The sequence below is a fragment of the Papio anubis genome, unplaced genomic scaffold (genome assembly GCF_008728515.1).
Source record: "Papio anubis isolate 15944 unplaced genomic scaffold, Panubis1.0 scaffold66, whole genome shotgun sequence".
Taxonomy (NCBI): Eukaryota; Metazoa; Chordata; class Mammalia; order Primates; family Cercopithecidae; genus Papio; species Papio anubis.
The window spans coordinates 159,946-185,492 of record NW_022166823.1 but is presented as its reverse complement, the minus strand read 5'-3'; the positions used below and the strand labels follow the sequence as shown (position 1 = coordinate 185,492).

At 42.8% G+C, this 25,547-nt stretch overlaps 1 protein-coding gene across 10 annotated transcripts; it reads right to left on the bottom strand.

Annotated features, from left to right (window-relative positions):
• Positions 1 to 715: 715 nt before the first annotated feature.
• Positions 716 to 25,338, bottom strand: ZNF229 (zinc finger protein 229). Of its 10 annotated transcripts, XM_021931167.2 has the most exons (7): positions 24,948 to 25,338; positions 24,192 to 24,279; positions 22,087 to 22,251; positions 18,884 to 19,094; positions 18,633 to 18,691; positions 6,510 to 6,654; positions 716 to 4,911 (listed from the first exon to the last, which is right to left on the bottom strand). In XM_021931167.2, exons 4-7 carry the CDS (start codon positions 18,915 to 18,917, stop codon positions 2,714 to 2,716), a joined length of 2,436 nt encoding a protein of 811 aa, XP_021786859.2. In that variant the 5' UTR covers positions 18,918 to 19,094; positions 22,087 to 22,251; positions 24,192 to 24,279; positions 24,948 to 25,338; the 3' UTR covers positions 716 to 2,713. The 10 variants fall into 10 exon arrangements, with proteins under 10 accessions (XP_021786859.2, XP_021786863.2, XP_031518323.1 ...); XM_021931171.2 differs by lacking the exon at positions 22,087 to 22,251; XM_031662463.1 differs by lacking the exon at positions 22,087 to 22,251 and having other exon boundaries at positions 18,898 to 19,094.
• Positions 25,339 to 25,547: the final 209 nt, after the last annotated feature.

Sequence of the window (25,547 nt, the reverse complement as noted above, 5' to 3'; positions counted from 1 at the left end):
GCAAGGAACTGAGAGGCTCCTGCCTGAAGTGATCTTGGGAGCAGAACTTGCAGGCCCCAGTCCAGCATTCAGATGACTGCAGCCCCTGCCAACACTTGACAGCTGCCTCTAGAACATTGGGGGAGATACTGCCTAGAATTTGAGGAGTCTGCTGACAACCTCAGGGAATACAGAATGAGTTCAACTTTTCAGCCACAAACTTTGAGGTAGGAGGGATGGGGATGGTGTCTGCATTTGTTCTGTTGGCCATGAAATCCTACATCCCGAGTGACCCTGCTGCAGTTCCATAAATTACTTTTTATCCCTGCCCCTTGCCCCCTTCCGAAACCTTATTTCCCACAGTAAATACTTTGGCTATGTTCTTTATTTAGATATAAAGTGCCTGTTCCCCACCTCCTGACACGTCTTCTCTCTTTGGCAGCTCCAGGCAGTAGAGGGCTCAGACCAGAGCAGACCCAGGTTTCCTGAGTCACCAAGACAGAGAGGAACACATGATGATGTGCTGCCCTCTACAAAACCAGGCTCGTGAGCTCACTAGTCCAAGAAGGCAGGACTGCAAAATGGATACACCGTGGCTCCTAATTATCTAGATGGCCTCATCTCCTACCAGTCAGCAAAAATGATGTACCCTCTGAGAGTATTCACATCACTCATTTGTGTGCCTTATCTTTGGTACAGGGAGTTGGGTGAACAGGAGAAAAAGCCAAAAAAGTTGTAGAGGTTACAACATGAATCTTTAATCATAACGGATTGTTCCATCAGGATTTTAAAAAAATAGCTTTACTGTTATTATAAAACGGAAAGATACTTTGTTACAAAAATACATAAAAGTACAATGTATGTATTATACATTCAGAATCCCACCACTAGAAATTAGTTATGATAGTGACCTCTCATAAGTATTTTTTTCTCTGTTGCTCTAAACATACAAATAGAAAAACATATTAACAAAATGGGGTCGTGCTATAATTGTTCTAAACCTCTCCTGGTTCACTAAACAGTTCACGAGCAACCTTCATCGTCATTATCTGTGTGCCTGGAGATTTCTAATGGCTTTCCGTTGCATACATATGCCTGAACTTATTTTTAAAAATTTCCTACCAATGGAAACTGGAAATATTAACATTTGCTATTAAAAAAAAAAAAAAAAAAACCTTTAAAAAACTCCACCTATTTACTGCTACTTCAAAGGTTATAGAAATTGAACTGATATGTTAACGAATTCTTTCAAAAACAGTGCACCCATTTTCTCTCTTACCAATAAGTACATAAGACTTATGTCCATTTTTGCAAAAATAAGTCCATTTTTGCACTGCTATAAAGAACTACCTGAGACTGGGTAATTTATAAAGGAAAGAGTTTTAATTGACTCACAGTTCCACATGGCTGGGGAGGCCTCCAAAAACTTACAGTCACAGCTGAATGCAAAGGAGAAATAAGGACCTTCTTCACAAGGGGGGCAGGAAGGAGACAGCGAGGAAGGGCTACACCTTAAAACCATCGGTCTCATGAGAACTCACTATCATGAGAACAGCAAGGGAGACATCTGCCTTCGTGATTCAATCATCTCTGACCAAGGCCCTCCTCTGACACATGGGGATTAAAATTTGAGATGAGATTTGGGTGGGGCACAGAGCCAAACCATATCAGACTGCATGTTTCTACAACCCCCCCACTGATGGGGGATTTGATGACTCTATTTTACTACTGCTAATTTTACTACTTTAGGGTGAAATGGCATTTGTGATTTTTAAGATATCTAATATTTGATACATTAAACTATGAAATGAACTGGAGCAAAACCATTATATTCATGACAGCAATAAAACAAATTCCTAGAAATATGCTTAAGATGACTCAACCTATTTTTAACCATCTCTAAGAAATATTACTAAGGGACCATATAAAATACTATCAGTGGGAAAAAGTCATTTTTTTAAGTGAAAAAAAAAAACAGCATTTCAAAGATGCCACATTCTTTCAAAATTAACCTATAAATTCAATGCAATGCCAATAAATAAATAAATGTAATCAATAACTCAATGCAACGCCAGATTTTGTTTTTTAAACCTGGATAGTAAACTATTTCTGCAGTTTACTACAACTCCTCTGAAAGCTGTAAAGCTTACCTATGACATAAAATACAGTCACAAAAACATAATAAAAATGTGAGACACACACAGATCTGCTAAGAGGACTCTTCCTGGTCTTCTCAGAGTGACTTGTTTCAATAACTGTTAATGTTACCTTTTTGTTTTTATAAAGTGATCTTTATAAGGTATGTACCACACTGGTTTTAGGAAGGTGAAAACTTGTTCCTACACTGTCCTATTGATATAGCTATACAACCCACACAAAGAATCTATGTCCATAATTGACACCTTGGATACATTCTCACCACTTGTACATTGTAAAAGCTCCCTCCCAGGCAGATTCTGATGACAGTGAGGATTTTTACTGAAACCACTGCTGCATTGTTTCTTTAAAGCCTGCTCTGCTGCACATCAGACTCTTAAAGACTGAAATTTGTAACTGAAGTGCTTACTTATCACACTTCCAGGTCTTCCCTTCCTATGCAGACTATGAGATAAATGTAAAATCATCAGTTTCTCCTATAGCCCTCCTACATGTCACTTTCCTATGGTTTTTCTCCTGTGTTGGCTCTCAGATGGACAGAAAGCCCCAGGTCCCAGATGGAATCCTCTATGTACATCTACTTATAAGGGTTCTCATCTAAATGCACTCTCTGGTGGTTCCGCAGCCCTGAGGTGTACCTGAAGCCTTTCCCACACACATCACATGTATAGGGCTTCTCTCCAGTGTGGACTCTCTGATGAACATGAAGACAGGAGCTGCGGCCAAAGCCCTTCCCACACTCCTCACATTTATAGGGTTTCTCACCAGTGTGGACCCTCTGATGACCTTGAAGATGTGAGCGCTGACTATAGCACTTCCCACACACGTGACATCTGTATGGCTTCTCACCAGTGTGAACTCTCTTGTGACTAATGAGACCTGAGCTGTAACTGAAACCCTTCCCACATTCATAACAAGTGTAGGGTTTCTCTCCCGTGTGCAACCTCTGGTGGGTGCGAAGATTAGAGCCATAACTGAATCCCTTGCCACACCGATCACACGTATAGGGCTTTTTCCCCGTGTGGACTCGCTGATGTTTGTGAAGGCTTGACGTGCACCTAAAGCCCTTTCCGCACTCTTGGCATCTGAAAGGTTTCTCACTAGTGTGGACTCTGTGGTGAATGAGAAGCCCTGAGCTGTAACTGAAGCCTTTGCCACACTCAGCACATTTATAGGGCTTCTCTCCAGTGTGGGCTCTCTGATGGTTAAGGAGGTCGGAGCTGTAGATGAAACCCTTCCCACACACATCACATATGTAGGGCCTCTCTCCCGTGTGGACCCACTGGTGGTGGTGAACGTCCGAATTCCGCCGGAAGCCCTTCCCACACTCACCACATTTATAGGGTTTCTCTCCTGTGTGGACCCTCTGATGGATGTGGAGGTCGGAGCGCCGGCCAAAGCCCTTCCCGCATTCGCATTTGTAGGGTTTCTCTCCTGTGTGCAGTCTCTGATGGGTGAGAAGCCCTGAATAGTAAATGAAACTCTTACCACACACATTGCATTCGTACAGATGCTGCCCCATGTGAACTCTCTGGTGAGCTTGAAGGTACGAGTTGTGACTGAAACTTTTGCCACACTTGTCACACTGGTAGGGCCGCTCACCAGTGTGCGTCTTCTGATGACTGCTGAGGTTGGAGCTGCAGCTGAATCCCTTTCCACACTCAACACAGGTGTAGGGCTTTTCTCCAGAGTGAACGTGCTGGTGCTTGAGGAGTGCAGACTTCACGCAGAAGCCTTTGCCACACTCGCTGCAGATGTAGGGCTTCTCCCCTGTGTGCAGCCTTTGATGGACCTGAAGCACTGAGCTGTAACTGAAGCCCTTCCCACACTCGCTGCATTTATACGGTTTCTCTCCAGTGTGGACCCTCTGATGGACAAGCAGGTTTGAACTTCGACCAAACGCCTTCCCACACTCCTCACATTTATAAGGTCTCCTTCCTGTGTGCACCCCTTGATGAATAAGAAGAACCGATTTATACCTGAAATCCTTTCCACAGACATCACATCTATAGAGCATGTCTCCCACAGGGGCTCTGGGGTGGTTGTGTATGTGCCTGTTCTCAAGACTCTTAACAGATTTCTCTCCTGTGGGAATTCTTTGATGTCTGTCAAGATAGGAACTCTGCCTCAAGTCCTTACCTTTCTTTTTCAAAGGTACCCTTGGATGGGGGGGAAGGTCTGATTCGTCCCTGAAGCCATTTCCATATTCGTTACTTTTCAAGCCATTCTCTCCAGGGTTATTGTGATGAAGTACAGAGTTTTTAATGCAGTCTTTTCTACATTTATTGCAACCACATGGCTTGTCTATTTCAGGGAATCTGTGATCAACATGACAAGATATCCAGCAAAAGCTGTAATCATCCCAATTACATTTACATACAGTGTCTTCTGTGTTGAGATTTTCACATCTTTCTTGAACATCCCCTGACTGGTTCACAAATGCTTTTGCCCAAGATCCTTGAATGGGGATTGGTCTTATAGCTCTCCAGGCTGGAAACTGTTGATTTTCTAAAGCGGTAAGCCCATACCCTTGTAGACTGTCCAGGAAATTCTCAATTGGAAAACACTGTGTAGATGCTTCTTCCCACGCTTGATGGGAAGCAGCATCTCCTGAGAACTGGAAGTCTTTTCCTTGCAGATTTACTCTACAGTCTTGACTCCCAGGTAATTCACCCACCACCTCTTCCCAGATTTTGCAGGAGGAGAGCTCTTCGTGTGAAAATAACCTTAATTCTTCATCTTGAATATATTCCATATCCCTTCCATTCTTGTCTCCTATGAGGTTAAAGACAATTCAGAGATGAGAACTCGTAAAAGACTGGCTCAGGGACATCAGACTTTCAGACTTGAAGTAATAATAGCCTAGAGAAAAATTACGCTTTATGTATCATAACTATTAGAGCACTTATGTTTATGACAGGAAGAGGCTCCTATTAATAAGTTTTGAAGCTAAATGCTAGTACGATCCTGTATCTGACACTGTATATAAATAATATCTGACACAATTGTAACACTTCCTATCTGCCAATGATGTACACATATTAACTGACTTAAACCTCAGAATAATATTGAAGTAGAAATCATTATATTATCTTCATTTTCTAATGATGAAACCAAGTCAGAGAGAGGGTAGGTAACCTAGCACATTATTCCACCATACTGTGAGGCAGTGGTGGAGCTGGCATTTAAATGCAGGAAGCCCACACGGCCTTCTCCCTGCACTGTGTCTCAGAGCGACTGTACTCTGGGTATGTGTAAGCCATACTTCAGGAGGGTGCCAAATTTTCCACAGTGTACCACCTGTGTCATCTCGTGTGAGCAGATTCAATAGGAATCCAGAAAACACTGTTAAGGCAGGAAGACACACACATATTTGACTTACAATCATTACTTATGCCTTGAGATCCTCTGGATCCCAGGCTGCAAAGGATCAAACTGGCATATTGACCATAGTTCTGGATGATTTAAAAATTGTGTCCATGTTTTCTGATATTCTTTATTGGCTATTTTTATCTTTTAGGGCTCGAGTAACAAGAACCTTTTTATAACCAGGGACTAGTACAATACTAGAAGAAAGTGAGAAATTCATTTGAGGACTCTCAATATTCTGGGACAGTCTCTCTGCCACTGGCTTGCCTTCTACTGCCTGGCTGTTTCTATTAGAGGGACGGAAGTCCAGAGGTCCCTCACTCATTCTGGGTATGATATTCTGTGAAAGACACACAGAAACCATGAGAAGGTAGGAACTGAACGGAAGAAATGAAGTGGCAGAACAATCATCTACGATGCTGCCAACAGTACCCACAGGCAACACAAGGGGTGATGAATGAGACCTCTTGTGTGGCAAGCTCACTCCTCACTGCCCAGCCAGGCTCTTGTCTCCAAGACCTCTAGGCCCCATAGTTCTCACCTGGAGATGCATCTCTTGGAGTTTCTCCACCTGTTACCCCAGTCTTCAAAAATTCCTATGTTGAAATCCTAAATCCCAATGTGATACCATTAGGAGGTGGTGGGTCTTTGGGAGGTAATTAAGTCATGAAGGTGGAGCCCCCAGAACAGAAATTAGTGTCCTTAGAAAGGAGATCCCCAGAGAGCTCTTCTCTGCCATGTGAGGACACAAAAGGAAGTCAGCTATCTGCACCCTGGCAGAGGGCTCGCACCAGAACCCAACCATGCTGGCACCCTGATCTCGGACCGGGCCTTCCAGACTCTGAGAAATAAACTTCTGTTGTTTATATGCTACCCAGTCTGGCAATTTTTTAGAGCAGCCGGAGCTACGAGTTCTATAAAAATAAGATTTAACCTGTGTAAAAAAGTCAAAAATATCTTCTCTCCAGGAACAAGAACACTCCAAGAAGTTCAGTTCCAATTACCCGGAGGATTCCTCTCACCCACTGAGAGCAGGTTCCTGAAATTCTCCAGCATCACATCTCGGTACAGCTGTCTCTGGGTAGAGTCCAGCAGCCCCAGCTCCTCCTCAGTGAAGACCACAGCCACGTCCTTGAAGCTTAATGGCTCCTACAATGAAAAACCATTAACACAAACATCTACTAGATGAAGACAAATTGGTGTCCACAGAGGAGGTTTATAGAAACAAAAGAATTTAAAAATCTAAAGATAAACTGCACATCTCTAAAAAAAAGAAGACAAGACAGCAGGAAGTTGTTCAGCCGGATGTGTCAACTTCAGTTTATTAATGTTTAGTGCCAATAATTTCAATTCTAACCAACTGAACTACCCCAGACATGCAGCGTCAAGCAACAAACACATCGTATCCTGTGCTCACTTAGGGCACTTTTTTTTTTGGACGCAGGGTCTCTTACTTTGTGGCTCAGGCTGGCGTGCACTGGTGCAATCATAGCTCACTGCAGCCTCAATCTCCAGGGTTCAAGCAATCCCCATGCCTCACTCAGCCTCCCAAGTAGCTAGGACTACAGGGTTGCAACACCACATCCAGCTAATTTTTATTTTTTTGTAGAGATGGGACCTTGCTATGCTGCTCTGGCTGGTCTCAAACTCATGGCTTCAAGCGATTCTACCATCTTAGCCTCCAAAGTGTTGGGATTAACAGGGGTGAGCCACTGATATTTGGAAATTTGTCCACTGATACAGTTTGGATATTTGTCCCTGACCAAATCTCATGTTGAACTGTAATCCCCAGTACTAGGAAGCGGGGGTGGGAGGTGTTTAGATCATGTGGGCAGATCCCTCATGACTGGGTGCTGTCTTCATGATAGTGAGTTCTTGTGAGATCTAGTCATTTAAAATTGTATGGCACCTCCACTTCCCCTCCCCCAACCACACTTCTTGCTTTCAGTACGTAAAGTTCCTGCTCTCCCTTCACCTTCTGTTATGACTATAAGCTTTCTGAGGCTTCCCTAGAAGCCCAGCAAATGCCAGCAGCATGCTTCCTGTTTAGCCTGCAGAACTGTGAGCCAATTAAACCTCTTTTCTTTATAAATCACCCAGTCTTGGGTTTTTTTTTTTTTTTTGAGACAGAGTCTTGCTCTCTCACCCAGGCTAGAGTGCAGTGGTGCGATCTCGGCTCACTGCAACCTCTGCTTCCCAGGTTCAAGTGATTCTCCTGTCTCAGCCTCCTGAGTAGCTGGGACTACAGGTGCGTGCCACCATGCCCAGCTAATCTTTTTGTGTTTTTAATAGAGACAGGGTTTCACCGTGTTAGCCAGGATGGTCTCAATCGCCTGACCTCCTGATCCACCCGGGTATTTCTTTGTAGCAATGCCAGAATGGCCTAACACACCCAGCCTACTGTGAGCACTTCTTGGAGAAATTTCTCTGAACTAGATCACGTGAATCACTTGTCTGCACATTTTATAATCTGACTGTGACTTGCAGATTGCCAATTTTTTCTCCAAGAAGGCTGTTACAATTTACAGTTCCAACAGTGCCTAATTTACTGTGCCCATGCCTGCATGTACCCTGAAATCATTTTCTCTGCCAAAATGATGGTTCTTTCCCAATCATTCACTATTCTTTCATCACCAGGTGCGCAAATCCTGTTCTCTGCGACCACAGCCCCTCTTCCATTCCACACCCTTTTTAAGGGACTTCCATGTCAACCACTGACAGAAATCAGGTAATGTATGTCATGCAACCATCTCCTCAACCAGGTGAGACCTCAAAAGTAGCATTTCGAACCAAGGAATCTCAAACTATGCTGTGTCCCCTTCAGCTCTGAATGGTGACCTGTGTTTTTAAAGCTAATTGTTCCAGTCCAGTGAGAATAAATGGCAGTCGCGTATTCTGCAATACAGTGATCATCAAAATATTACTGTAATATCCTTGCTGTTTCCGCTTGGACAGTGGCAAGCTTTCTTGAGAACTGCATATGGGAGCTCTCAGAATTATACTTTGCCTTGGCTGGGCATAGTGGCTCACATCTGTAATCCCAGCACTTTGGGAGGCTGAGGCGGGTGGATCACAAGGTCAGGAGTTCCAGACCAGCCCATCTCTACTAAAAATACCAAAAAAAAAAAAAAAAAAAAGCCGGGCTGGGTGGCTCAACCCTGTAATCCCAGCACTTTGGGAGGCCGACGGGCGGATCACGAGGTCAGGAGATCGAGACTATGCTTGCTAATGAAACCCCGCCTCTACTAAAAAATACAAAAAATTAGCCGGGCGAGGGTGGAAGGGATGCCTGTGGTCCCAGCTACCGGGAGGGCTGAGTGAAGAATGGCGTGGAACTCAGGAGGCTGAGCTTGCAGTGCAGCTGAGATCCCGCCATCGCACTCCAGTCTGGCGACAGATGGAGACCCGCCTCAAAAAAAAAAAAAAAAAAAAATAGCTGGGAGTGGTGGCGGGTGCCTGTAGTCCCAGCTTACTCGTGGAGGCCGGCAGGAGAATGGCCTGGGAGTAGAGCTTGCAGTGAGCCGAGATCGCGCCACTGCACTCCAGCCTGGGCGACAGAGCAAGACTGTCTCAAAAAAGAAAAGAATAATAATTACACTTTGCCTTCAGCATGTCCCTGGAGTACCTGCAACAGGGTATTACAAGTCAAGAATGAGATGACTACTTTTACTTGACTTTGTTGTTTAAGTCATGCATATATTTTTGATATGAAGGCATGGTAGCTATAGAAAGTTTTAGTGCATGTTATATGGTTTGTCTCTGTCCCCAACCAAATCTCATCTTAAATTGTAGCTCCCATAATTCCCACGTGTTATGAAAGTGACCTGACAGGAGATAACTGAATCATGGGGGTGGGTCTTTCCCATGCTGTTCTCATGATGGTGAATAAGTCCCACGAGATCTGATGGCTTTATAAATAGGAGTTCCCCTCCACAGCCTCTCTTGCCTGCTGCCATGTAAGACATCCTTTGCTCTTCCACCATGAGTGTGAGGCCTCCCCAGCCATGTGGAACTGTGACTGAAGCCTCTTTCCTTTATAAATTACTCAGTCTTGAGTATGTCTTTATTAGTAGCATGAGAACAGACTAATACAGAATGCATGCCATATTACTTTTTCAAGAAATATTCAGTACCTATAAAATAATGTTAGTCACCAGGAATTACAGAGATGAGCCAAAAAGCTAGAGCTTCATGGAGCTAGTATTGGCAGTTCCTAAAATCAGATCCAGGTTGTATGATGGGCCATGAGAACTCACGGGACCTGATATACAATGACACTCATGGCTAAGACTTACTACAGTGAAAGAAAATAAAATACAATTAGCAAGGGGAAAAGACACATGGGGTGAACTTGGAAAGAAACCAAGTGCAAGCTTCCAAGAGTCCTTTCCTACTGGAGTCACACAGGTATGCTTAATTCCTCCAAAAATCAATTGCAACAAGGCCTGTGAAATGCTATCTATCAGAGAAGCTCAGTGGAGACTTGGTGTCCAGGATTTTCACTGGGGGCTAGTCACATAGGTACCTCCTGACTTCCTGACTAGCACACACCAAAGTTTCAGACTTCCAGAAAAGCAGGTTTTCAGTAGAAACCATATTGTTTGCACAAACAGTCCAGGTACTGTATGCCATTCTTATCAGAAGCAATGTTTACAGAGGCAAATGCTTTGCTTGAGAAAGCAAAACTGGATCTCAATTCTGAAGCACAAGTAGAAATTAACTGAGGGAAAACAGAGGAGAGAAAATTCCAGACAGTGGGAACAGTTGGTGAAAACCTGGAAGTGGTAAGAAGCAGGGCACACGTATCTCAGCCTCAGGCAATGCCGCTGTGAAGCAGGCGGCAGCCAGATCACTCCGGGTCTCTTAGGCTACACTGATGATTTTGGTCTTTCCTCAAAGCAGGAAACAAACACTGAAGGGTGGTTTACGGTGGGTAGTGATAAAATTAGATGAGCTGTCTTAAAATTATGAACCCGACACAGCATGGAAAAACACAGGAATGGATCAAGTATAGACACAAGGAGACCACATAGGAGGCCACTGCAATAGTTACAGGGAGACACGTTAGCCCGGACTTGGACATGGCTTGGGAAATGGAAAGAAGCAGACAGATTGTATTATTAAGAGGGACTGACTGCATGGAGGCATAAGAGAACTTTCTGAAGTGTTGCAAATGCTCTGTATCTTGGATATGGTGGTGAATATATGTCTTAAAATTTACTGAACACTTTCAATAAGTATATTTTATTGTGTGTAAATTCTCTCTCAATAAAGTTGATTTTAAAAGTTCCTTGGGGTGGATAATTTCTTTACAGAGGAAACTGAGGCACAGGGAGATGGGCAGAAAAGGGTTAACTTAGCAGGCCCAAGACTGGTATCTCCATAAAGGCTTCCAGGGTTGGATGGCCCTTGGCTGGGGTCTGAGAACTTGGCTTTTAAAATGTGCCCCTCACACACACGGTTGGGGCACGGAACCCTGGTATACCAGCTGTTTGTGGTTTATGGAACAATGTGACTTATGATGAATGCCTACTCTTCTTCCAGGAGTCTGAATTTTGGTACATGGAAGGTAGAGGGTGCCAATGTGTCCAGTTCCCAACAAAAATCTGGTTGCTGAGCCTGTACTGGGCTCCTCTGGGCAGAAACACTGTACACAAGTGGCTGCAATGCTGCGCTGGGGAGTGTGTTGTGGGAGACCTTTCATGTGAGGGAGAGCACAGGAAGCCTGCACGTGAATTCCACCAGTCTCCGCCTGTGTCTATCTCCCTTCCTGATCCAGATGTGTATTCTTACTGTGCCACTATAATAAATTTTAGCCATAAGGAAAACTACACACTAGGCCCAGGAGTCCAGGCAAAGCACCAAATATGAAGGTGACCCCGGGGACCCCTGCACCAGAAGGTCAAGTAACTTGGCCAAAGTCACAGAGCTAGGAAGATACACAACTAGAACTTGAACACATAGAGCTTAGTTCCAGAGCCGCTATGCTTTAACAACTGTCCTATAAAAGCCAGGATGTGTGTTAGCAGGAGACCAGAAAATAAGATATAAAGCAGATAATATCAATCCCTTACACTTACATCAAACTTATTATAAGGTAGGTAGGTACTAGGCTAAGAATTTTTATAGGACCTATCTCATTTAATCCTCACAGAACTTGCAAGATAGTTACCACTGCTATCCTCATTTCACAGATGAGAAAAATGGGGTCTCAGAAAATTGAGTATTATTTGTCCAAAAATATACACCTAATAAATGTTGAGTGACGAGTGGACTAAGGCAGAAACACCAACAGAGCCCTCTTCCCGGCAGAATCCTGAACTAAACCATCAATCCCAAGACTAGAGGTGTTGTGGAAGGGAGAAAGCTCAGGCCAGAAGAGGTCAGTTAGGCAATTAATTAAACAGCTGTTGACTAGACACCAACTCTCATTTTTTAATATCCAGCCCTGCCTTCTCCACTGAGTCCTGGAATATCCAGCTATTACTTGGGCATCTAAAGGAATCTTGAGCCTAAAAGAGCCCAATCAGAATGGAGCTGTTACTCTCAAGTTATTGTCTACTAATCTCCCCTACATGGATAAACTGAGGTGCTCCCAAACCTGTTTTTCAGGCCAAAAACCTTGCAGCCACCCATTCACCCTGGCTATGTCCCTTAAAATACTCAAGGGTACTTGTCTACTTTTTAATTGATTTGCTACCCATCTTCCCCTTCTGGAATGTCAGCCCCATGAGGTGGGGATGTTATCCATTTTCTTCTCTAATATATCACCAGTGCTTAATGTTTGGCCCATAGTTGGGTATTCAACAAATATTTGCTGAATGAATAAGTGAAAGAAAATGTGAACAGACCAATGCCACAAAAGTAACTGAAAAAAAGTAGCTCGAGATCTACCATGGGCTCGGTGAGGTAGCTCCAAGTTATAGTCCCAGCACTCTGGGAGGCCAAGGTGGGAGGATTCCTTCAGCCTAGGAGTTTTAGACCAGCCTGGGCAACATGGCAAGACTCCATATCTACAAAAAATAGAAACATTAGTGGGACGTGATGGTGCGCACCTGTAGGCCCAGCTGTTCGGGAGGCTGAGGTGGAAGCCTGGGAGTTCAAGGCTGCAGTGAACTGAGATTGTACCACTGCACTCCAGCCTGGGTGACAGACAGACCCTGTCTCAAGCAACAACAACAACAACAAAAAAACCAACACCACCAACCCAAAAACTACCATAAAACAAAGGGCACTATTACTAAGTTCTAGCCAAACTTTAATTCCAACATCATTTTTTTTTTCAAATTTCTAAATTTCAAAAGTAGGTGTTTAAGCCAGGCACAGTGGCTCCTGCCTGTCATCCCAGCACTCTGTGAGACCGGGGTGGGAGGATCATTTGATTCCAGGAGTTTGAGACCAGCTTCGGCAACACAGGGAGACCTACATCCCTACAAAAAATAAAATAAGCTAGGTGTGATGGCGCACCTTAGTCCCAGCTACTTGGGAGGCTAAAGTGGAAGTATCACTTGAGCCTGGGAGGTCAAGGCTGCAGTGAGCTGTGGCTGCACCACTGCACTCCAGCCTGAGTGACACAGCGAGACTGTGTCTTAAAAAAAAAAGTTGGTATTCAATGCAGGTGTTCAAGTAATTCAGTGAACCAGAGTACAGAATGCAGAGCAGTCAGGTCCATGTGAAATAGCAAGTGAAGGGCTCTGTTGGTGTTTCTTTCTGTCTTTGTATAAGATATGTATACATACATACATATGTGTGTTATATTTATATGTACAAACATATATATATATTTGCACACACACAAATGAGTGTGGTATTTTGGTTGACTTGAAAAAGAATGATTGATGTAAAAATAACATTTTCATAACTGGGTATCCATCTTGAAGAAATGAACTTAAATGTCAACCTCATGTCATTTACAAAAATAAATTACAGTTATACTAGAGATAAAACATTTTTTCAGACCTTGCTGATGAGAAAAACATTTTTAATATAAATGTTAAACAGCCATTTAGATGACTTTTTGATTAGTCTGAGAATGGATAAGGTCTTTTGAAATTATATGAAACCAAATTTTCAAAAAGGAACTAATAAATCATTTAACTATGTAAGAACTTTAAACTTCTTTACAGTCACCATTAAGAAAGTAAAATTTAAGAAGACATATATGCAGCCAACAAGCATATTTAAAAATGTTCAACATGACTACAGAAATGAAAATCAAAACCACAAGATACCACCTCACCCCAGTCAGAATGGCTATTACTAAGAAGTCAAAAAATAAACACTGGCAAGTGGAGAAAAAAGAACACTTATACACTGCTGGTGGAAATATAAATTAGTTTAGACATTATTCAAAGCAGTGTGGTGATTCATAAAAGAACTTAAAACACAACTACCATTCAACCCAGCAATCCCATTATTGGGTATATACCCAAAGAAATATAAATTATTCTACCATAAACACGCATGCACACGCATGTTTACTGCAGCACTACTCACAACAGAAAAGACATGAAATCAAACTAAATGTCCATCAATAGTAGACTAGATAAATAAAACGTGGAACATATATACCATGGAATACTATACAGCCATAAAACAGAATGAGATCATGTCCTCTGCAGCAACATGGAAGGAGCTGGAGGCCATTATCTTAAGCAAAGTAATGCAGGAACCGAAAATCAAATACCGCATGTTCTCACTTATAAGTGGGAGGTAAATGATGAGAACACTTGGACACACAAGAGGGAACGACAGACACAGGGGCCTACTTGAGAGTGGACAGTGGGAGGAGGGAGAAGATCAGGAAAAATAACTAATGGACATTAGGCTTATTACCTGGGTGACAAAATAATCTGTACAACAAACCCTCATGACATGCAATTCACCTATATAACAAACCTATGTACCCTGAACCTGAAATTTTTTAAAAAGTAAAGATTGAGAAAAAATAATTACTACACTTTTGATAGGTGTTCAGAAAGGCTTCTAAAAACATGGTAAAAAATGAATTAATGATAAAATAGGCAAAAGTATTTTCTAAGCAATTTACTGATAAGAAAATACAAATATAGCCAATATACATATGAAAAAGTGCTTATCATGTTTACAATGCAGGAAACTGCAAAATAAAATGGGGGCATCTTTGCCATATATCCTCCGTCAGATGAGCAAAAGTATTTAGTACTAATAATTCTTGGAATTGCATGTATGCAGAAGAGCAAAAATTGCTACGATTTCTTCTCAAATACTGTGGCAATAATATATTAACAGTTTACAATGAAGTGTGTGACACTGTAAAATGGGTATTTGGTCTCTGTGGCATACAATTTCAAATGCCCTTAGAAACTCTACCGTGCTGCACCCATTAACTTGTCATTTACATTAGGTATATCTCTTACTGCTATCCCTCCCTTCTTCCCCCTCCCCACAATAGGTCCCCGTGTGTGATGTTCCCCTTCCTGTGTCCTAGTGATCTCTATTGTTCAATTCCCACCTATGAGCAAGAACATGCAGTGTTTGGTTTTCTGTTCTTTCGACAGTTTGCTGAGAATGATGGTTTCCAGCTGCATCCATGTCCCTACAAAGGACACGAACTCATCCTTTTTTATGGCTGCATACTATTCCATGGTGTATATGTGACACATTTTCTTAATCCAGTCTGTCACTGATGGACATCTGGGTTGATTCCAAGTCTTCGCTGTTGTGAATAGTGCCGCAATAAACATACGTGTGCATGTGTCTTTATAGCAGCATGATTTATAATCCTTTGCGTATATACCCAGTAATGGGATGGCTGGGTCAAATGGTATTTCTAGTTCTAGATCCTTGCCCAACATGGCACATGTATACATATGTAACAAACCTGCACATTGTGCACATGTACCCTAGAACTTAAAGTATAATTAAAAAAAAAAAAAAAACAGAACCGTGATGTCTTTTTCTATGCTAATGAGTTGACCGGTAGCTGGCAGCCGGTAGGTAACTTCAGGACGGGGCTGTTTACTGGAAAGACCAAGGCAGGATTAGAGGATTAGACTTATAGTACCGCCCCCTCAACCTCCAGTGAGGGGAGAGGAACTGAGGGTGAAGTTGATCAGCACTGGCCAATGGTTTTAATCACTGGTGCCTACCTAATGAAACTTTCATAAAAACCTAAGAGGACCAGGTTCAGAGAACTTCTGGGAAGGTGGCATGCCCAGAGAGGGCATGGAAGCTCCATGCCCCTTCCCCCGTACCTTGCCCCATGCATCTCTTCATCTGTATCCTTTTGTAAAATCCTTTATAATAAACCAGTAAACATAAGTGTTTCCCTGAGTTCTGTGAGCTGCTCTAGGAAATTAATCAAACCCAAAGAGTGGGTTGCGGGAACCCCAACTTGCAGCTGGTTGGTCACAAGTTCTGGAAGCCTAAACTTGCAACTGGTGGGAGGGAGGAGCAGTCTCTTGTGGGACCGAATCCTCAACCTGTGGGATCTGACACTACCTCCAGGTAAACAGTGTCAGAACTGAACTGAAGGGCACCCAGCAAAACTGTCACAAAACTGATTGCTTACTTGGTGTTTGAGGAGAAACCCACACGGTTGACCACAGAAGTCTTCTGCCTGTGATTATTGTTGCTGAGTGTCAGAATACAGAAAGCACTTAGAGTTTGAGTGTTTTTTTTTCCCACACAAAGTATACCCCATTGGGCCAGCAATATTTAGACGTCTACATCATAGAATTTACAGATTAAAGCACAGGATGCGAAAATCACGTGTTTGTACTGTCTTTAGCGCTAAAACTGGTAGTAATCAGAACTGAATATCTTATAGTAGTAAAATACGTACTACACGGAAAGCATACATGTTTCCATTTCCTTTTCTGTGAGATGGAGTCTCACTCTGTCACCCAGGCTCGAGTGCACTGGCATGATCTCAGCTCACTGCAGCCTCCGCCTCCCAGGTTCAAGTGATTCTTCTGCCTTAGCCTCCCGAGTACCTGGGAGTACAGGCATGCGCCACCATGCTCAGCTAATTTTTTTATTTTTGGTAGAGACGGGGTTTCAGCATGTTGGCCAGGATGGTCTTGAACTTCTGGCCTCAGGTGATCCGCCCACCTAGGCCTTCCAAAGTGCTGGGATTAGAGGCGTAAGCCACCGTGCCTGGCCCCATTTCCTTTTTAAAGAGGGTAACATATATTTTCACACGACAAAGATATTGATGGATGGACACCTCTTTGTTAATGCTGGGCACATTAGCGAGGACAGAATTTCAATTAGGGGAAACCTAATTTATTTCATTATAGACTTTGGTATGGTCTGTCTTCTACTAAATCTTTATTTTAAAAGTTATAATGAAATATATATAAACTAGTATTATTAACATGGCTGAGCTACAGAGGTTTAATATTATGAGTGAGCTAATTTTTTTAGTATTTTTGTAGAGATGAGATTTCACCATGTTGCCCAGGCTGGTCTCGAATTCCCGAGCTGAAGTGATCCGCATGCCTCAGCCTCTCAAAGTGCTAAGATTACGAGCCACTTCACCTGGCCCACAACATTCTTAAACTTGGAAAAATGCAGAGGATACTGCAGGCAAATCTTTAGCATGGGGGAACAAAAAGACTGCATCCGAAGTTTTTGTAGATGAAATTGAGGCAATCAACAAATAAATTCAAGTAAGAAAGTCGTGGTAAAAGGAGAGGTGGTGAGCAATTACCTAAATACACAGAAGTGAGTCTCAACTGGGGGAACTGACGGTTATGAATCAGAAGGTAACAATGACAATAACAATATAATAACAATCAGAAGATGGTGGGAAGTAAAAATGTGCTAATTGCTTCAACTTTCACAGCAGGAAGTAATCAATAATATTTAAAATTAAGGTACACAGTAAAAGACGTGAATCAAATCTTCAAAACTCTTTCACAATGTCTTTTCATAAAAGAAAGGTTTAGAAAATAATGTTTTATGTGTTGAAAAAACATAATCTTAAAATTCTGCAATGGCTATGATTTTTTTCAATTTAAAAGAAAATTAAGAAATATGTATATACTAAAGGATAGCCTATTTCCATATCCTTATTTTTTCATTTACTTTATCTCACTTGATAGCAGCTTAGAATCCAGACAAAAGAATGAATGAAACCACAATTCACTAAGAGATGAACACGGAATCCTTCTATGTGTTTGTATGTATATATACAGATACATGTGTGTGTATATGTATATGTGTATACACATGTGTGTATATATATGTATACATATGTATATATACGTGTGTTTACATGTATGCGTGTGTATATATATTTGGCTGTTATGCACGAGGCTGCAATTATCATTCTTTGCACATTTGTTCTGATTTAGAAAACATTCTTAGAGTGGGAAATGCTCGACCAGAATAAGGAGAACTTCTAGAAAGGCTGAAATACTCCTGCAGCTGTGTGGATGTACCCATTTCTCCATATCTCAGCTAACAGTGAATGCTGACCTTTCAAATCTTTGGCTGTCTGCTGGAAGAATCATAAATCTTATTCCAAAGTGAATCCTTTTGATTAATAAAGGCTCATTATCTTTTCATATGATTAGTAGGCATTAGTTTTTCTCTGCTCCCTTCCTGAACAAGAATCCTCAGGTCTTTATGCCTAGCCCTCTTCTGAAAATAAGGATATTAAAATTTTTTCACAGATGAAACTTTTCTCCCCTAATATGTTGTTTTTAAACTTTGTGTAGGGTATACTTTTTGGTAGGGTCTACTACATGGAGAATATTACATCTACAAATCAATACATGTTCCACAGAAGAGAACAACCCAGGCAGAAATGATTCAGTATTTGGAGAGTCATCTCTCTGCTCATCTAGGCTTGGGCCTCTGCATGAAGCTACTGTGGTGGCAGAAAGGCAGACCAGAAAGGTAGATTATCGAATCCAATTGGCCTGAGTTCAAATCCTGAATCTCCCATTCATTTCTTCATCTCTAAAACAGAATCATACTATCTGTCTCACATCACTATTCTGTGGATAAATGCAATGAGAAATGTAATTTATTCACCCAATACATTTTTCACTCTTTTTCCTTTTACCAAGAAGGGATGTATGTTTTCTCTCTGATGCCTAAGGTGGTATTTCGGGAGAGAAAAGAAAACAACCCACCTGAAACATGGTCTTGTCCTTCCTATCTTGGGAAAGGGCTGAGGCTTGAGAATGAAGAGCTGTAGGAGGAGAAAGAGGCCATGAGGAGGAGTTGGTGCTGCCCGGAGCTCTAGGTCATCTATCTGGTAGGAAAGTGCCCAGCTTTACAGACTGGTTTCTTCTCACTTGAGGAAATTCCTCAACACCCAACTTATTCTCCTCCACATTGAGTTCGGATTCTCCCTCTGCCCACCCCCTCTATTAACCGTCACCTCTTTTCTCATGCCTTGAGGTCAAAGTCTCCATGGTCTCTTCTGCTAGGATTTCTGAGAGCAGCAGCAATTGTGTTTATTGTCTGGTCTTCCTAAGCTGGAGACACAGAAGATCCAGGCCTTCTTCATTCTAGAGACTCTCCAAGCTCTGACAAGTCGCTGTCTTCACCTTTACTGTCCAGAGCGTGACTGCTTCCCATGGTCGGGGGACCTATAGGTTCAGGAGGGAACTTTACTTAGTCCTTTCTTCTGGGCCCCAAGGCTGTGGTTCGTATCCTCTGGATACTATTCACTCAGTAGTTTATTGGACATCTACTCAATACTAGTCAGGTTTAGTCCCCTACACTAAAGGGGCTCATAGTCCAGAAAGCCAAGAATGTTGCAGATGGGTAAGGACAGTCACAGAAGAGTCTGTGAGAAGAGCCCTGCAGCTAAATTCTCAGTGAGGCACAGGGCTCCTCAGAAGGGCTGGGAGACTCCACAAACATATGGGACCTGTGCCCTGTGAAGAAACACCTGGAGAGAAAAAGCTTTATTAATGCAATAATGTTGGACTTGCAAAAAATAAAATAAACTAAATCCCCATACTTAGGGATTACAGAAATCAGGATAAAGATTAGAGCCATCTCCTGGCTAACACAGTGAAACCCCATCTCTACTGAAAATACAAAAAATTAGCCGGGTGTGGTGGCGGGCCCCTGTAGTCCCAGCTACTCGGGAGGCTGAGGCAGAATGGCGTGAACCCGGAAGGCAGAGCTTGCAGTGAGTTGAGATCGCACCACTGCACTCCAGACTGGGCAATAGAGCGAGACTCCGTCTCAAAAAAAAAAAAAAAGATTAGAGCCATCTTTAAGTCAGCGTTTTTAACTTTTTTTGTGCCATGACCCCCCTTCACTAATCTGATGATATCTAAAGACCTCTACTCAGAATAAAGTTTTAAATACATAGAAAGAAATGCAAAGAATTATACTGAAATACAAACTTCAAAACTATTACAACTCCGCATGGCTCACTGTGCAAGTACAGTGTTACTTTATTAACACATTCAATATAAACAACAAATTTACTACAATTTCAAAAGAGTAATGAGCATAAACAATACTCTGAAATATCTGTGCAAACCAGAATATGACATAAAAATATCTATGATGTATATGGATGACAAAGTCACAACTACTGCTAATATTGTGGCTTAGCGCCTATGTTCACAGTGAAACGCTACTTGTGACTTAGACTTGTATAAAATTTTTTCCCACTCAAATTCATGGAACTCCTGAGTTATGCTCACGGAACCCAGGGCAAGAATTCCTTTTTGAAATTAAGTCTCTTCTGCCCCGTCGCTCCCCAGACTGAATTAATTACTCTGGGATCCAGCAACACATGGTGTAAATTGCTGCTTACCACCTTTCACACTGCCTCCATGGTCAGATCTCTAAGTCATCAAAATAATTGAGACTTCTTTTTCTTTATTTACCTTTCATGGCTCTGGCACATGGGAAGCACTTAAGCAATTCTATCAGCAGGAAGCAATGCACAGAGATTGAACAAAACTCTTGCAATCTGCTCAGAGCTACTCAGGAGGTAGTGCAAAGACAGCAGGCATAAGTTCCCACCCTTCCCCACCTTGCCTGAACTCTTTCCTCTTGAAATTCAAGTCTCAATGAGGTTAAGTTCAGACAAACAGATACACATACTTGGGCTGTCTACTCTAGGACACTCACTGAATTTTACTGCTTCAGGAACTCAAATCTCCTTCTTTCCTCTAACCATCTGTACCAGCCCTCTGCATGGCCCACAGTGACAAGTATCTTTCTCTCTCCCTCCCTTCATGCACTGCCCTGAACTTGGGATGGCCCTTTGACCCAGGTATGGACAACCAGGCAACACGTTACCCTCCTACACAAAGGACAAAGGGGAAGAGTAGAGGCCAGATCTGAAACAAGGCCTCCACCCCAACGCCACTTAAACCCAAACTTCAGGATCCTCTAGGACTGCACTTTGCAGACTTCAGTATGTTTAAAAATCACCAGGAGCAATGATGAAAACAGACTGCTAGATTCCAACTCCAAAGATTCCGATTCTGTATCTCTGCAGTAGAGCCCAGGAGTCTGTGTTTTAAACAAGTTTCCAGGGGATGCTGACAAAGTGGGTCCAGGGGCCACATTTGAAGCAAACTTGCTAAGTTACCCTCACTTCCTCTGACTGGCTGATTTTCAGGGTTTCCAGAAACTTCCAGTGGGTACAAATTTTCCTTGTGCTTCCTCCTCCTGTCCCTGAACTCTTCTGGTCAGGAAGCCTCAAGAGTCAGCACATGAAGTTCTTCTCTATCCTCCTACACTCCCTTGGTGAAGACATCCAGCCTCAGGCCTTCAGTAGAATCTACACACTGATGACTCCATGGCAACCTGGCAACTCCACTCTTATGTCTAAAAAGCAACTTAAAAAACATGTCCAAAAGCAAACTCTAGATTTGCCCCAGAGGTACTTCTCTCCTTTGAAATGAAGAGGAAATATTCTAGAGTCATTCTTGATTTCTTCCTTGTACTCTACATCCAATCCATCAGCAAATACGTACAAATCAGAACCAGAATCAGATCAAATATTCTTGCTGCCACCGTCCACACCACCATCATGTCTCACCTGAATTAATGTGACAGCTCCCTAAATCGCCTCTGTGTTCCTACTCCTGTTCACTTCAGTCTACTTCCTACATGGCAGCTGGAGTGATCTTTTATATAAACTCATATTCTTCTCTGACCAAAACCATCACTTTGCTCAAAAGCTTGCACCGAGGTCCTTTCAATGGCCCAAAGACCTTACACTATCTTCCTTCCCAATATTCAGTTTCTCAATTATCCCTCCCTCTTTCTCATTCTGCTCAGCTGAGCAGAATGAGAAAACTGCTTTTCCTCAGATGCCTCACCTGCTTTGGGTCCCTATTCAAGCACCATTTTCTCAGTGAAATTCATCCCTCATTATCCTTCTCAAATTGGCAAACCAGCACTTCCTACACCCTCCTCCGCTTCATTTTTCTCCATGAAACTGACACCTTACCTACAGTCTATTTTTCTTGTTGACCATCTTTCTCCACCCACAAGAATGTGAACTCTATGAGGGCTAGGATTTCAGTTGGCACCTGGCACACAGCAGGTACTCAACAAGTATTTAAATAGGAGAATGGAAGTAATCTGAACTCAGCTTACTGATATGGATCCTTGGGTCCTCTTGGTGTCATCTTCAGAGCAGAAGTGATTTTGTTCTCCAGTTCATGGACTGTAATTTGGGTGCTAAGGACTATGCTGGCTGTGTTGGGATCCAAGAGTGAACAGGGAAGACAAGGACTCTGTGCTCATGCAGCTGCTAACAATCTAGGTGGAAATCAGCAGCCATAATGAACTGCTACTGTGTTCCAGGTGCTTAGGATACAGTAAAAGATACATTTCTGGACTGCATGGAGCTCACACTGGGAGAAAAGGAGGGTGACAGAAAGAGTTCGTACAAAGGCAGTGGCATAATGAAGTAGTGGGAATAAGAGATATTGCAGAGGTAGAAATAACAAAACTAAAAGAATAATTCCACGTAGGGATGAAGAGGAGGAGAAATAAATATGATTCTGAGGTTGAAGTCTGAGGAAAAACCAGGTAAATGATGAAGTTATGATAAGATAGCAAAAGGAAGAGTCGGGTTTTGAAAATTGCAGTTCTAGCTTCTCAAAACTAGAGTTGTCAAAAGGTTTAGGTTCGAATTCTGGTTCAGCTACTTTGTAGTTACATTAACACCACAGGAATGACTTAACCTTTTGAATGAGTCTGTACTTGTCAAATAAAGATAATCCTCACTTGCAAAACTAACAGACTCTTTCACACACACATGCCTATGTGAATAAACTTCATAGCCCAGTACCTGGTACACAGAAAATCATCAATAAACTATTACCATTGACCCAACCCAGTATTAACCTAGGAATACAGGAACTCATGCATTTAGTAAATGTACATTCAGAGTCTAACACAACATCTTAGAAGAATAAACACTAGAGATACATGTCAGGCCCCTGAGCCCAAGCCAAGCCATCGCATCCCCTGTGATTTGCACGTATACGCCCAGATGGCCTGAAGTAACTGAATCACAAAAGAAGTGCAAATGCCCGGCCTCACCTTAAGCGATGGCATTCCAACACAAAAGAAGTGCAAATGGCCGGTCCTTGCCTTAAGCGATGATATTATCTTGCAAAATTCCTTTTCCTGGCTCATCCTGGCTCAAAAAGCTCCCCCACTGAGCACCTTGTGACCCCCACTCCTGCCCGCCAAAGAACCCCCCTTTGACTGTAATTTTCCTTTACCTATCCAAATCCTGTAAAACGACCCCACCCTTATCTCCCTTCGCTCTCTTTTCGGACTCAGCCCGCCTGCACCCAGGCGAAATAAACAGCCATGTTGCTCACACAAAGCCTGTTTGGTGGTCTCTTCACAGGAGGCGCATGACAATACAGCAGTAAATTAGGATGGAAAAAGTAATTGTTCCCATGGTGCCTACATTCGGGTGGGTTAATCTCTCTACAAATTAGGCGACTTTTGATTGCAAAAAGGGCTATGAAGAAAGTAAAGCAAACATGATAAGATTCCTGTTTTCCAACAAATGTAGGTTCTATCAGGTGAAACATACGTGGTAACTGTGGAAAGAGCAACAATAAATCAAGTGATCAGGGACAGTCTCTAAGAGCTGCTTGAAAAATAAATCAGCTGTGAAAAAAGCTGGGCTGAGACAAGCCCAGAAGGAAGCATAAGTGTAAAGACCCTGGTTCTGGTTAGAAGGTCTCCTGGCCAGGTCTTACTTTTTAAGTTTTTTAAACTTTTTAAACCTCAGCAACTCATCTGTGACATGGGGATAATAGCTGACATACAAACTTGCTCAGAAAATTCAATAGAAATACATTCATTTATTTAAATATTTACTAGCAAGCCTGGCACTGTCCTAGACACCATGGGTAGAGCGTAATACCTGGCATACAGTAAGCACTCAGTTCATATACACCATCACAGTTACTCCAATTATTTCTACCCTGCGTTTCTTCCCTAGCACAGCGCTGAAACGGCGTAAGCCTTTACTGACTCAGCGGCCCACTACCAGGAGCCAAGATAATACACTAAATAAAGACCCTGGGAAATTCCTCAACCTTTTCCCATTTCTAAGGGAAGGCAGCTGCGGCTAAGGGGCCTGGATGAACATTTGTGAAATCAATGGGATGAAGAATGAGGTCACCAAGAGACTGGGCATTGCCACAAAAGAGAAACCAAAGTTCCCTCACCTGGAGCTCTAGTGTCAAGAGATGTGGGGTTATTTCTCCCTCTTTTATACAATTCTCTCCGAGAAAGGAACAATCCCAAGAAGGAAGCCTGTGAAAGAAAAATGAGCTCCGGGCTAACATGATTTAATCCCAATTCCCACTATGCCACAGGGGGAATCTCTCAGTGCCAGCTGAATGTAATCTACCCCGCTACTTGCTTGAGTCGTCGAGGAAAAGAACCTCTTTTCCTACAGGACTCAAGAGTAAAAGGTCCACGCCATTCCAAAGCAGCCGTCTACAAGCCTACTCTCACTGCCCCTTTCAGGAGACAAAGAGAATCAAGACAAAACCTCAAGATTTGAATTCAGAGCTGTCTGACACCGATAGTGAAATTCTGCCTGTGCGTGCTTAGGCGGCTACGAAAAGCAGAGCCAGCAACGATACAGCAAACCAACTCTTAGGACTTGCACAGCCCTTAATACATTTCAAAGGATAAAACCAGAACACAGTGAATCAACTTTCTGTTTACAGAAATGACTTCGCAGAAAACTCTGAAATTACTCCACAAGTGGGTGGGCGGCTACCCTGAGAAAATTTATGTCATCGATCCGCCACTGCCCGCAGTGGACGCTCTCGCACTGCAGATCTCATCTCAAAGCCAGAGCTGGCCTCAAACTGCTTTTCCAAGCCTGGACTGCGAGGGCTGCCGACCTGGGCCCACCCCGCCCAGGCGCTCAGAAAGTTCGATACATGCGCCTCCTCACACCCCTGCCTCACCAGGCCGAGCTCATGGAAATTCGTGGGCTTCGACACTCCGCCGCACGTTGTCCCTTCACGTTGGTTCTACAGAGCTAATCCTAAATCCCGTGGCCGGACACTACACCCACATGGACACGCACGCCTCTAACACGCCTCACCACTGCCTAAGAAGCAACCAAGATGGCCCGCCCAACGGAAACGGAAGTGGTCGACTCGACGTGTGGGACTACCTTTCCCAGAACCCTCCGCGGCGCAGTCCGCTCCTAGGTGCGATGGTGACGTAAATGCGCGTGCACCTCGAGTCCCGCCCACTGCGAGGCGGCAGGAGGTGGGGTGCAAGGTGTTCCTGAGTTGAAGTTTCGGGCGCCGCAGAGCCTTTTGAAATGTTTATTTCAAAAGTAGTTCACATTACATGTAAAGAATGGTAAAATAATAATAATAATAATAAATTCTTAATCCCTGGTTTATGTGAGTAAATATGATTTCTTAAAAATCCCATTCTCCCAAATGGCATCATAATATTTCGTATTCATTTCTTGCCCACAGGTCATATATCATGGATAGTTCTCTGTCACTACAGACGTAGAGATACGTAAAGATAATAATAAAAAAAAATAC

Excerpts from the sequence above, each read along its gene's own strand:
- ZNF229 (XM_021931167.2), bottom strand. The coding sequence starts at position 18,917 with ATGGAGACTTTGACCTCAAGGCATGAGAAAAGAG. Across the intron at positions 18,692-18,883 it reads CTCAAGGCATGAGAAAAGAG|CTCTTCATTCTCAAGCCTCA; the intron begins GTGACGGTTAAT and ends CTCCTCCTACAG. Across the intron at positions 4,912-6,509 it reads GGGTGAGAGGAATCCTCCGG|GAGACAAGAATGGAAGGGAT; the intron begins GTAATTGGAACT and ends TTAACCTCATAG.